This window comes from Mastigoproctus giganteus, chromosome 5, assembly GCF_048544385.1.
Source record: "Mastigoproctus giganteus isolate SK-2022 chromosome 5, ASM4854438v1, whole genome shotgun sequence".
Lineage (NCBI taxonomy): Eukaryota > Metazoa > Arthropoda > Arachnida > Uropygi > Thelyphonidae > Mastigoproctus > Mastigoproctus giganteus.
This window is the reverse complement of record NC_143579.1, coordinates 75,509,357-75,523,943: the sequence shown is the minus strand read 5'-3', so window position 1 is coordinate 75,523,943 and position 14,587 is coordinate 75,509,357. Positions and strand designations below refer to the sequence as shown.

The 14,587-nt window shown below is 35.7% G+C and overlaps 1 protein-coding gene across 2 annotated transcripts in view; it reads right to left on the bottom strand.

Annotated features, from left to right (window-relative positions):
• Positions 1-14,587, bottom strand: part of RagC-D (Ras-related GTP binding C/D) — a 166,652-nt gene that overhangs the window by 100,184 nt on the left and 51,881 nt on the right. For both annotated transcript variants that reach the window (XM_090373298.1, XM_090373299.1), the window contains one exon: positions 2,048-2,142. In XM_090373298.1, the coding sequence (XP_090229424.1) occupies positions 2,048-2,142 (95 nt within the window). The remainder of the gene's footprint in view (positions 1-2,047; positions 2,143-14,587) is intronic.

Sequence of the window (14,587 nt, the reverse complement as noted above, 5' to 3'; positions counted from 1 at the left end):
CAGGTTACACCTTGAGTACTGCATACAGGTCTTGAGGCCTGATTTTAGGAGAGATGTAGAGCTGCTGGAACAAGCTCAATGCTAATGTGATTCTTCCTCTTGCTCAGATTACTCACCTAAGGGGACAAATTCAAACTGAGGAAAGAATTGTAGAATCAATGTGCAGAAATTCATCTTTAGCCAGCAGATGATTGATAGTTTGAACTTCAAACTTAAATAAGTTCAAGGGAGAACTAAACAAGCATTTGGAGTTAATGGATGGGTGAAATGGCAGGTGTTTTTTTTTTTTTTTTTTGGCTGAGGATGTATAAGCTTGCTTTCTTGCACCATATGCCTCTACTAATGGTAATGCTATAACTGGATTCTGCTTAGTACTCAATAAATTTTCAATTTTAAGATAAAAAACTTTAAAACTACAAATGTTAAATGTCAATGATCGTGTCAAATCATTGACCATTCAATTTCCACTTAAGAAACATTAAAGTCTGCTGAAGTCATGTCATCTGAATACGAAAGATGATCAACACAGCAAAACCTTTTTTTTTTTTTTTTTTGGCTAAAATATGAATTTTTAGGAGGCACAAGCTTGACACAAATTTTTCTCTTACCTAAAACTATGGTAATTATAAACCTGAGCAATTTCTTATTCACATTTAATTTACTTGCCATCATTCTGGTTCCAAGTGGCTCTGGCTTGCTGTCTCTCTCTCTCTCTCTCTCTCTCTCTCTCTCTCTCTCTCTCTTTAATTTCACAATTTTCCCACCAATTCTGGGGTGGAGATCATATTGTCCACTGAAAACAGCATCTTCCATATCTTCCCTACCCTCTTTAAAACACTTAAACCATTGAAATTTTGTGCTCTGTACAGAGCACAAAATTTCAAAAATGCTGTGAAGTCTCTTTCTGCAAGTCAAACTGAAGTGTGAATAAAAACTCTTTGCATCTTATACAGCTACCATTAAATTATCAAAAGCTACTTGTTTACTTACTGCAAACATGAAATTACTCTGGAAAGAATAACAAACAGTTTCTTCACACAATGAATTAATTAAACAATTCTAATCGGAAATAGCTTTTACTTAGTAGGAGACACTATTGGTTATTTGCACTTTCATTACATATGCATGATAGTACATTCACCAAAAACATACTTTGTTTTACTATATTTAAAGCACGTACAGTATACATTGAATTGCTAAATATGTTAAATACAATATATAAAAGTTGAAAATATTTCATTCTTATCCATTTTACTTTTAAAAATGGTAATGGTTTATGAAGTCATGGGAAAGTTTATAAACCGAATGATCGGTGTCAAAAAATTTTGCTTTAATAATAAACATAAAAGTTTATTATGTTAAAATATATATATTTTAACATAATAAACTGATTTGCATATTGTCTGGTCTGAAACATTTGGGAAACCTTACTCCTGCCTGAGATTGGTTAACTGCTGCCCTGATTGAAAAGGCAGTTAAGAATTGCTCCTGTCTTGGGAGATTCAAACTGAGATCTTGCTAAATGAGTTACAAATGGGAAAATCAATATGCTGTCATTTGTATCATGTGGTGCCACAGAGGACACCATTTTAATCACAAGAGCAGCACTAAAGACATTGTTTACTTAACAGAAGTCTGAACTATGGCTAAAATGCCATATGCTGAATAACTTTTTCCACCTAAGAGATGAAATCAGAAAGGAAATACCAGAACAGTACTTCAATGATCGCTGTTTAAAGTTCTAAAAGTATAGTACAGACAATATAGATACCTAAATTGTTTCTAAAAACTCTCAAATCACCATCAGTGGGAAAAATAAGCTGATACTTAAGCCAACTTAACTTTGAATGAAACATTTTCAAAAGGTACATACATTTGCTCAATCTTAGTGGATGGGGGGGGGGGGGAAATGAATCATTTTTGATTATACTACACATTACATAAACGGCATTTTGTGATAACAGAAACTGCTCCTGTACATGTTGAGTGTGCATACAGTGTATACAGGCACAAAAAGTATTAAGAAAAATTTATTTATTATACTTACCATCTTTCACAATTTTATTTGTACTTTCCAAAAATAAAGTTTCATTAGGAGACATTTTATGGAATACAACCTTTTGTATTGATGACTTTCCACTCCTGAAATATGTCCAAACAACAGTTTTGAAATAAATTTGTGAATCAAACTACTAAAAAAAAAAATAAATAAATAAAAAACTTCAAGCCAAAGAGGGGAAAAAAAAAGTATAAAAAAATGTAATAATACATATATATTAACGCCTTTATTCCCATAACTAGAGGGGGGATTGTATTTATAGCCCTAGGCAGATAATCTAGTAAAGTAAAAACAATTCAAATTTCACTGTGAACATTAAAATACATAATAAGTACATAAGACAGTGAATAAGTAAATAATCAGCTGTAAAAGAAAAGTAATGAGCTTTGAAAAATAAGAGAGTAAGAAGATTATATTACCAAGTGCAAGTCAAAATAGTTTTCATTCTAAAGGCTATATTACTGCATTTTCTTGAACATCCTGCACCTCTGAATAAGCCATACATCTTATTTTTTAAGATGTGAAAATGGTAAAAAAAAAAATTATGTGAAAAACTTAAAATATCGTGCCATCAGTACCCGTGTTTTGTATAATATACAAAATGTGATCAAAAAGTTAGGGAACTGACTTTTTAACTTGAAACTGTGGCATTATAGCAAGTTGAAATTTGTGAACACATTCAGCAACTCATTGAGCCATAGTAATGAATTTCTCATTTCTCTACAGTCAATCTAAATTAGAATGCTTTGAATAGAAGGTATTATGTTTCATCACTTTACTTCACTGTGAAGAAACAAATTGTTTCATCAAATTTACTGAGCGCAAATTTGCATCAAATTTACTGAGCGCAAATTTGCATCAAATTTTGTTTCAAGTTAAGGAAAAGTGTAACAAGAACCAATAAAATTTGAAAACAGCTTTCAGAGAAGATGCTGTGTTTCTTCACCTTTTCAGTGGTTCAGAGTTTAAAGAGCCTGTTCACTAAAGACAAACCTCGCTCTGGCTACCCTTCAACTTCAAAACTTATCATTCAACTGCTTGTGTTCATGATCTGATCAGGAATGATTGATATTTTACTGTGGATTTGCTAATGAAATTGTCATTTCTTATGGGACATGTCAATCAATTTTAACACAAGGTTTGGTAATGTGATGCTTTTCAAGCCAAATTTATGCTTAGCATCCTCACCGAGAATCATGAAGGCAAGTTCTTGCACATTAGGATCTTTGCCAATGTGATGCTGCTGACCCATGCTTTGTTTCTTCCATCATTACTGGTGACAAAATCTTGGGTGTATGGCTATGACCCAGAAACAAAGATCCAGTCCTGTGAATGGAAGACCAAGTTCACCATGGCCTAAAAAAGGAAGACAATCCTGATCAAATGTGAAGATCATGCTTCTATTTCTCATTATTATTATTTTTTTTTTACTTACAGATAGGGCATACAATACCAGTCAAAATCTTAATGCTGGTATTTCGGTATTTTTAATTTATTAAGCTGGGATACCGGTATTCCAAAACCAAACCAAACAACAAACCAAAACCAAACAATCTCAATAAATTTTGATGACAATTAGGTGCAATAAAGTAAGGAAAAAACAAATATTGTAATTACTTGAATTAGTGTTTTAAATAAACTTTTATTACAATAATAAATACTCTGAAAAAAAAATTATTAAAAATACAGTTATTCTAAAAACAAATAAAAATACATATTGATACTGCAAAGTTTATTTATATTTAAGCATCCATACTACCTGTCCAAATAAAGTAAGCTCTTAAGAAACATAAGCATATAGTGTTATCGTTTAAACTGGATCTAATTTTGGTAAATATTTGATTAGCTGCAGAAAATGCCCTTTAGGATTCTATGCTGGATGATGTTATTGTACTGAGATAGTCACAGATGATCTCAGTCCATATTTTCTAGGCTTTGAACTTTTTTTAGTAGGACTAGTTAAGTGTTCCATTAATTGCCGACTCAAGTTTATCTTTTAAAATCTCATTAGGGCAATTTCTTATTTTGGAAAGAATTTGCAGAACACTGATGTTCTGTTCTATCTGGGTCTTCCAAGGTTGAATTCTGTCCATCATTTGCTGAAGGAGAAAGCTGTTTTATTAAGTGAAGTATAATTTTCACTACAGTATCTTTACTGAGTCTGGGAGAGAGCAAAGAGTGCAGTTAAGGAATTCTTCACATATATAAATGCAAAGAAGAGAAGAACAAATCATATCAGACTCATATATAAATGCGTGGGACAGTATTAGGTAAACCCAACTGATGTTGCAGATGAACTCAACAGTTACTTTGCATCGATTTTTAGAGAAGAAAAACCCTTTATGTTAATGACATCATATGGGAATGATGTGAAAAAATATGTAATTAATGATATCGAAATTTCACATGATTATTTAATGAAAAAAACTTTCGCGCCTACAGGCGAGTAAGGCTCCTGGGGTTGATGGCATTTAACTTAGAATTTTAAGGGAGGCGGCAAGGGAGTGCATTGAACCATTAAAGCTAATTATGAGAGCATCGCTGGGCTCAGGAGAGACTCCATTGGGTTGGAAACATGTCAATGTATTGTCAATACATAAAGGCAGTTCTAAGAGTGTAATAGGAAATTATCGACTGGCCAGTCCAACTTCAGTAGTAGGGAAAATCATAGAGGCAATGATCAAGGCCGGAATTCAGGATCATTTAGATAGAAATGGAATTCTAAAGGATACAATCTTGTTTTGTAAAGGTAAAATAACGTTTAACAAATGTGTTCCCCATTTTGACAGGGTCTCTTCAATTGGATTTAGGGAATAATTTTGACATTGTTTATTTAGATTTCAGCAAAGCATTTGACTCAGTCCCACATGAGCAGTTACTTTATAAGCTGGAACAGGTTGGAATCACAGTGAAAATCCTTAGATGGATAGCAGGATGGTTTGAGGGCGCCAGGTAGATGGTTATTCCTCAAATTGGGTTCCCCAAGAATCAGTATTGGGACCACCGTTGTTTTTGATTTTCTTAAATGACATCGATGAAGGTATAGAGGGCATGATGATGTCTAAACTTGCAGATGATGTAAAGATCGGTAGAGTAGTTAATGATTGCCACCAAGAACTTCTTCAGAGTGACCTAGATAGACTTCGGGAATGGTCAGAAAAGTGGAAGCTCTGCTTTAATTCAGAAAAATGCAAGGTCTTAACACCTGGGGAACAGCAACCCCAAAATGCAAAGTATTACAATTGGGGAACAGCTTACAATTACAAAGTCTTACAACTGAAGTTGAACTAAAGTTAGTAGTGGAAGATAGGGACTTGGGAGTTACGATACGGTCAGCCATGAAATTCTCCGAGAATTGTGGTCAGGTTGCAAGGAAGGTCCATGGTGTCCTATCAATGATTTTTCGAAAATTTGCTAGTAGAGATAAGGACATCATAATCCTATTATATAAGGCTATTGTTAGACCACACTTGGAATACTGTGTTCAAGCATGGAGACTGCACCTAAAAAAGACATCAAGCTTCTTAATGGTTGCAGAACTTAAGCCTGATGAAATCGGCAAAAGGGCAACCATATGAGGAAAGACTCCAAATATGTTGGTTGCACAGCTTGGAAACTAAGCACCTTTGAGGCGACTTGATTGAGGTGTTAAGGCTCTGACTGGCAGAAGTAAAGTGAATGAGGACAAAATTTTCATTGTTATATATGATTCTAGAACTAGGGGACCATAAATTCAAGTTACGGGGGAAGAAGTTTAGACAAGATTGCAGGAAGTCTTATTTTAGCCAGCGAGTTATAAATTACTGGAATAAGTTACCTACATGGGTGGTTGGGAAAATTCAAAGGTCAGCTGGAGTTATCTACGAGAGGAGGGAAATGCACAGGTTATCTATTTGCTTTTCTTTTATTATTTATTAATTTTATTTTATTATTTTTTTACTCTTAATTTTTTTTTGGGCTTGTGCAGCATAAGCCTTAAGCTTCCTTGCACCATAAGGCCATTACTAATACTAAATAATTTGCTATCATATTGTGTCTTGCTTTGCAAATACTGAAGAACCTGTGATAAATTTTCAATGCTGTTTCCAATTCTCTAGCCTTTTCAGAATTTTGATTGCCAAGAATTTCATCATAAATTTTATTAAAATATTTGCAGTTAAAATATTTGCTTCTTTGTGGCATAACCCATCTATCGCTAACTTTATAGGCATTAATGTAGATATAGCTGCAAATAATAAATTAAATTCATCCTCACAGAAATAAATACTTTAATCTAAATCAATTAAAGCTTTCTGCACACTATTTCAACCCAAAAAAGCTTTCAAGCATGGACAAACTGTTCCAATGAGTCATGGAATCTAATTGCATGACAGTTTATTTGCCAAATTCTGCTGCAGTATACTTTTGTAAATATTTATAATTTTTGGTTGGTGACTATAAAATCACATAAAGGTGATTTTATAACCTTTATGTGATTAAATTAAAGAATTATTTTTTAAATTAGTACCAAAAAACCAGTATTTTTGTATCAATACCAGTATTTGAATACCAAAAAAAATTACTGGGATCTCAGTATTGAGCCCTACTGACAGGGCATTGTTCATTATGAATCTGTCCAGCATGATCAAGTAATGAACCAGGAAAACCTATTAAAAAGTTCTAAGGCAATTGCATAATGTTGTTTGGAGAAAACGGCTAGAAAAATGGGCTTCAGGGAATTGATGGTTGTATCAAGAAAATGCTCCTGCGCACTCTCCATTCAAGAATTTCTTGCAAAGCACTCCACCACTTTGCTCCCCCATCCACCAGAATTATCTGCCTGCAACTTCCCCCCCCCTAAGTTTAAAACACCTTTGAATGGTCACAAATTTGCAATGAATCAGGACTCAGGAAATTCTTCAGAACACAACACAGGAATAACTATTAGCAATTCTAAAAGATGCCTATCAGGAATGCCCGCAGAAGTGTTAAATTGATGTATACAGTGTCAAGGAGACTACTTAAAAGGATATTTATCTGAATAGTCAGTAGGCTTAATTTCTCAAATTCCCGAAGTTTCTCTCCCCGAAGTTTCTGATCATACCTTGTATACACAATGACCTTACAGATTAGATTCATTAGTAAAGGGTTAACTTGGGCTGCACTAATTGACTGGGCAGTTTCTGTCAAAGGTAAGGGAAGTTGACGAGTGTGCCACATTACCCACACTACCTTTCCACTGAGCAGTGTGGAATTAAAATAGACAGGTAATATGTCTCTTTACCTGTCTATTTTAGTTCCATCAAAAATTGCACAATCCTGATATCCCAATGAATCATGCACATTGCTAGGAAACAAGAATGTTCATTTCTGAATGAATCCAATTTTTATGCACAACATTCCTAGTCACATTTTAATAAATATCAATAATAAGCAAAATGTTTTGTTTGGGCTGCTATGTATATATGAGTATATAAAAATATAAATGTTAATAAAAACTGTTAGTAAAAACAGTCTTTATTTGCACATCTGGCTGAAGCCTTAAGAGAAATCAGAATAAATTTGTGAATGAATATAAATTTTTGGTTCCATTTTTTTAGGAAAAAAAAGTATGTAGGAGAGTCAAGAAAATGAAAGAAATAAGTCCATACAAAGTTTTAAAACTGGCATCTTGTAAATTAACTTGTAAAAATACAGGCAAGCAGCAAAAATACAGGGGTTCTTTTGATAGACCACAGCTTTAGCACGTTCAACAGAATTTTCTTACCTAATTCAGTGTCTATATGCTGTTAAAATAAACAAGCTTATTAAAATTACATTTATTGCATAAATTACATAATATGCATTTATTACATTTATTACAACTAAGTATGCATTTATTACAACTAAGTATGATTTATGTAATAAATGCATACTTAGATATTTTAGCAATGCTAACATTACCATACAGAATCCAAAACAAATTAAAATAACCATAATAAAATGGTAACGTGTCTCACTGCACATAAAACTAACACTCGGCAAACAGTGACATGCTTCATCACAAGCTGCATGCCTTCCACGTGTGTGTAACATCAATGTGTGTCTATGTCTCTCTCTCTCTCTCTCTCACACACACACACACACACACACACACACACACACACACACACACACACACACACACACACACACACACACACACACGGCCTTCAAAGTGGCAACCAGTTCAGCTCTTTTTTTTGTGGTCATCTCTCTTCACATGCACCCAACCATCCAATTCAATTCAACTCAGAGGTTCTCCACAGGATTGCGGTCAGGGCTCTGGGTTGGCCAACAATTTTTTTCAGGCTCATGTCCTCATACCAGCCAATCATAACGTGAGCAGTATGACACAGAGCATTGTTGTGCCAATTCGGGTATGGGCCTACCCTGACATGCTGCCACACAACCGGTAATGCATTACTGTCTAGGACAGCAGTTCCCAAACTGGAATCCGTAGACCAGTTCCAGGGGGGGATCCGTGAAACGATCCTCCAGAACTGATCAAATTATTCATTCTATGTATAGCAAATGCACGATAAATAAGGTTATTATTATATATTTATGTAAAAATAAGAATAAAGTTGAGTTGTTTTAAACATAAAACTTTGAATTTTCTTTTCAGAAAACCCAGTGTTTATACATATGCATGTATAAACACTGGGTTTATATATATATATAGGATCCACAAACTTTTTTTCATTTTTTAAGCGGTCCATAGATCTCAATAGTTTCAATAGTTTGGGTTGTTGTTTGTTATTTAGTTTTTAGGAGCATTAGCAACTAAGGCCATGTTGCTCCAGGGATATGCGGTGGTCATTCCCTGACCTTTCCGCATCTTCCGTATTTGGTGGTGACGGGCTCGAACCCCGGTCTAATCAAGAAGCGTGTGCTACGCACTGTTGCTCCTTCCCACCTGGCTACGGAGGCCAGTAGTTTGGGAACCACTGTTCCAGGACATCTGGATAGCCCTCAGCATTCATCATTTTGTCCAAAACGACAAAGTCTATGCCGAACAACAAAAAACAGCTCCAGACCATCAAGCTGCCTCCACCACATAGAGACAATCATCAAAACAGTATAAAATACAATGTAACTCGTTACTCCAAAACACAGCTATTGGTCTATGGTCCTAGAACAGCAGACCTTACACCAAGCTTGGCAGCATCTGGTATTAGTTGGGGTGATTACTGACTTGTGGATGGCTTCACTACTGTGGTAACCCGTTTCATGCAGTGCTCTGCACCCTGTAATGGTGCTGGCATGTGCCCCAATCATCTCACTGAAGGCCTGTGTGTGTGTGTGTGTGTGTGTGTGTGTGTGTGTGTGTGTGTGTGTGTGTGTGTGTGTGTGTGTGTGTGTGTGTGTAATGACAATGTCAACCTGTGTTGCAGGATTGCATTGTCAGCTTTGTACATTTTTCAAATAATTTCATTTCAGCATCAGTCTACTTTCACAGATCACATCACCAATCAAAGCCTAGGAATGATATAATCACATCACCAATCATCAGCCTAGGATTGAAATGACATAGACCAACTGCTTACGTGGCACCTTATTGGAGAGTTAAGACTTCCTTGCCGGAAGTTTTCAGGAAACACGTATGAAGGAAGGTTGTTCCAGAAAACAGCAGTTGAATGAATGAGGAAGATGAAAAGTTGGTTCTGTGAGTTTGAACTTGGACAGTAAATGGATGTTGGCTGGTAGCGGCACATGTTCAGACTGTTTTGAAAGAAAGAGCGGGAATTATAGAAGCCAATTCAGAAGAACAGTGCCCATGGAAGTATCTGTAGAAAAGGCATGTAGCAGAAACAGTACATCTATGAGACAGCGAGTGGAGAGACTCTGTTAGAGAGGGGTCATTAATTAACCTAATTGCCCTCTTCTGAATGGAATCTAGAAGCCTGAGAGAGGTTTTGGGGGCACCGCCCCAGATGTGGGAACAATATTCCAATGGTAGGACAGTTTTGCAATTTGTACACAATTAGCATTATTAGAGGTATATGATGCAAGAAAGCAAGCTTATACAGCATCAGCCAAAAAAAAAAAAAAAAAACCTTCCCATATCACCTATCCATTCGCTCCAAAAGTCTGCTCAGTTCTTCCTTAAATTTATTTAAGCTACCAACTTCCGTAACAAATAAGTTTGTTTCAGCAATCAAATACTTGCTGGCTAAAGACAAATTTCCACATATCTATTCTATAACTGTCTTTCCTCAATTTGAATTTATGGCCCCTCGGGTTTGCAATATAAGCAAAAGGAAGAATCCCATTAGCACTGAGCCTGCTCAATGCCATTCAAGCCCTTATACACCTCAACCAGATCACCTTGCAGGTGCCTAGTCTCCAGACATTGCAATTTGCAGAACTTAAGACTTTCTTGGAAAGAGAACCCCCTTTGTTCACCTCACCAATCTCGTTGCCTTTCTCTATATTCGTTCTAGCAATTCTACATCCTTCCTAAAATGAGGCCCCCAGACTTGTACACAGTACTCAAGGTGTGGCCTTACCATTACTTATACAAAGGGATAATCACTTCCTTATCCCTGCTAGTAAAATTCCTGTATATCATTGACAAGACCCCATGAGCTACTCTTTCAGCCTGTCTGCAGCGCTCAGAAAACTTCATATCTGACTGCACAATTACCCCAGGTCTTTTTCATTCTCCACTTCCCTGAGTGTAGTACAGCACAGTTTGTACATTACTCTGGGGTACTTTGTATTTTTCATTGTTAAACTTCAGTTGCCACCTCTCAGCCAATCTACTCAACTTTCCTAGATCCTGTCATTAACAACCCTGCCAACTTTTGTTTGACGTGAGTTCTTTAAGTAGGACGTGACCAACTATCAGTAGAGGTTGGTTGTTGGGTTTTATTGGCGCATTAGCAACTAAGGCTATAATGCGCCAAAACCAGGTGATATATAAAAATTTTAATTTCACTGACCTAATTACTTAGGTCACCAGGTCAAGATATAAAATAACAACGGTATAAAATGTAAAAAAGATAAATCAATAAAGAAATAACAATAACATGTAAATTTTAAATACAAGTAAAAACCTTTATTGATTTAAAATAGCAAAAAACAGCAGACACATTGTCATTGTCGGATAAAATCTGACTGAGTGTATACGGCTCAGTCAGATGATTAAAAGTGGTAAAACGGATATTGCTAAAAACTGGACAGTCAACTAAAATGTGTCTAATTGATAAAATTGTGCCACAGGACTCACACATAGGAGGGTCATCAGCCCTCAGAAAAAATGAATGATTGAAATGACTATGTCCTATGCGGGTCCGGGCAAGAACAACTTCCTCCTTACGATTCCTGCGCAGACTAGACTGCCACGGTTCAATTACAGGCTTTATACAATATAATTTATTCATAGTCTGTGTATTCCACGAATCCTGCTATTGGGAGTGTATCTTTTGGTGTATTATTTGCCTGTAGTCTGTATAGGGGACTGACAGGCAGAAATTATTATTGGGAATTGCTGATTTGGCTGCGGTGTCAGCCAAATCATTTCCCCTAATCCCAATGTGGCTGGGAATCCAGCAGAAGCGGATATCATATTCACGTTCATGGAGAAAGCAAATCTTCTGCTGAATGCAAGACAGAACCGGATGAGGATTATATCTCACAGATATTAAAGCCTGTAACACGCTGAGAGAGTCGGAATATAAAATGAACCGTTGGTATTGGCATTTAATAATGTGATCCAAGGCTAACTCTATAGCATGCAGCTCTGCAGTAAATATGCTGCATTCAGAGGGAATCTGCTCCGATGTAGTGCTGTCGGTAAAGACAGCAGCAGATCCCACATATGATTCTGACTTTGAACCATCTGTGTAAGCTGGTGCGAAGTCAGAATGTTCAGCTCAGTGTGCTGAATAAAGCTGCAGGTGGACAGATGATGGAGTGTCTGACTTTCCCCAATTTCTAAGGGACAAGTCACATGCTGGAACATGAGCATGCCAGGGTGGAAGGGGTTGCTTGGGTGTTTGGTCAACCTTGTCTACCTTGATATTAAGTTCCTTGAGTAGCTCTTGGAGACGAATACCAAAAGGACAATTGGCAGTCTTACGGGTGTTGTACAAATTTTCCCATCGTGGCTCAAAAACAAATGGCCATGTAGGATGGTCTGGCAGGGATTTCAGTTTTAAAGCGTACTTTAGAGACAACTGCTTACGTCGAAGCGATAACGGCGGTTCGTTTGCTTCAACGTATAAGCTCTGGACTGGAGATGTTCGATATGCTCCAATAGCGGTACAGAGAGCCAGATGATGGACAGGATCCAGCCAACGAAGTACACTGTCTCTGGCCGAATTGTATACCAGGGACCCGTAATCTAGTCTGGATCGTACAAGTGCACGGTAGATCAGTAGAGGGTAGCAGATATTAACAGTAGTGCAGTGTAGCAAAAGAAATATTACGATATAATGAAATGTCTTAAAAACAGTTTTTCCTCCAGTAATGGTGCAATCTTCCAAGCACTTCATTATCAAGAATAATACCTTGATACTGCACTACAAATAAACATTTTTCAACTCTTACTGCAAATAACCTTTTTCCTTTTTACTACAAATAAATACTTTCCCTCTTAAGAAGTATTATTACCTCTTATTTATTAATACAAGGGGCCATCCTGACTAGGGATGCCATCCATCCTCAATTTCCTGGAGATGTCCCATTTTTTTTTTTTTTTTTTTTTTTTAATGAATCATGGACTGTCTGGGAGGAATTTCTAAAATTTTGAAATTATCTGGAATTATGGCTCTTAAAATTTTAAAATCTCCTGATCCTCATAATTGGTAAAATTTGTAAAGCATACACCAATCAGCTTTATGGAAGTAATCCCAAGAATCTCAATTTCTGGCTGTAAACAACGCAGAACAGACATTAAGGAGTTTATCATGTGTTCGGAGTTATTGACATTTTGTTCATGCAGTTTGACTTTTTCACTCCTTTTTTTTATTCTCTTTTACATTCTTGATGAGTAGACAATTCAAAATAAATTTTCTCTCGTTATTTATTTAAACTGAAATTCATTCTAATTAAGTGAATTTATTCTAAATTAAATTTACAATTTCACATTTTTTTAAGAGATCTCACATTTTATATTCTTCTTTCAGCAGTTCGTATAAACAATTTGATACGTCCAGCTTCAATTCATCATATTTATTTACAAGTAAGCATAGTTTTTGTAATATCCAATTGTAAAAATACTGTTTTTACAAAACCTACAGTCGTTTCGAAATGGCTTTATAATTTTAAATGTTTCACCTATTAATGTTTCATCAAATTTTTAAAAATGTCACAAATTTATTCTTTCTTATGAATGCAATATTTATTAATTATCAGTTGATGAGGTAATCAGTCACTTTTTCAAATAATTTTTTATTTCTACTATTTAAATTGAAATAATTCTTGAATTTACATAAATTCAATTATACTCATTATGCCGAAAAGGAAGTGCAAGTTTATGGATGACTTGAGGATGAAATATCCAGGTTTTCGAAAGGAAAGAGTAGATAAGGAGGCAGAATGCATCGTTTGCAGTTCAGAAAGCTACATCTCGGTTGCTAACAAGGGTGATTTGGACATCCACATGAATTCAGAAAAACATAAGAACATTAGATTTGAAAAATCTTGCAGCAAGATAACGGACTTTTAAGAAAATGCCCCTAAAAGACTTAATAAGAGTTTCTGTTGCTGAAGGAATCCTTACCTTTCACACAATGGCATATCACCACAGCTATAAATCAATGTCTTGTACAGCAGAATTATTAAAGTTGATATGCTCTGATTCAGATATTGCTAGGAGATTATCTTGTGCAAAAACAAAGACTGAAGCCATAATTAACTCTGTCTTAGCAGTCCATTCAGTTGAAGAAGTTAAGTCGCTGCAGAATGTACAGTTTTATGGAATGTCCACTACCGCCACTAATCTTTGGATTTCTGAAAATTTTCCCTATTCTTGTGCATTATTTTGACTGGAAAAATGGTGGCTCAAAGGTTAAGCTAACAGAATTAAATAGCAAGTCAGATGAGACCACAGCTACTATTTCTGGCTATGTTCATGAGACCTTAGGCTTGGATTAGAAATGTATTGCATTTTGTGGAGATAATTGTAACACCATGTTTGGAGGAGTGTGGAGATAAAATGGGAATAATATATTTTCAAATTTACAAAGATTATTTGGTCGGCCACCAATAGGAGTGGGCTGCCCTACCCACATTCTGCTTACCTGTATCCAGCATGGTGCAGATGCAACTGATGTAGATATCGATGCCACTGTTCTTAAGATGTTTAATTATTCCTCCAGTGTCAACACTGTATGTGTGTAGAAAACCTAAAAAAAATTTGTGAATTTACAGAGTTTACCTATAAAAAAACTTGTATATCATAGCAGAACAAGCTGGTTTTCTCTATTATCTGCAATTGAAAGGATTATAAGTATTTATCCAGCCCTAAAGTCTTTCTTTTTGTCTCAAGAAAATCCCCCAAGATATTAAAAATTTTCTTTG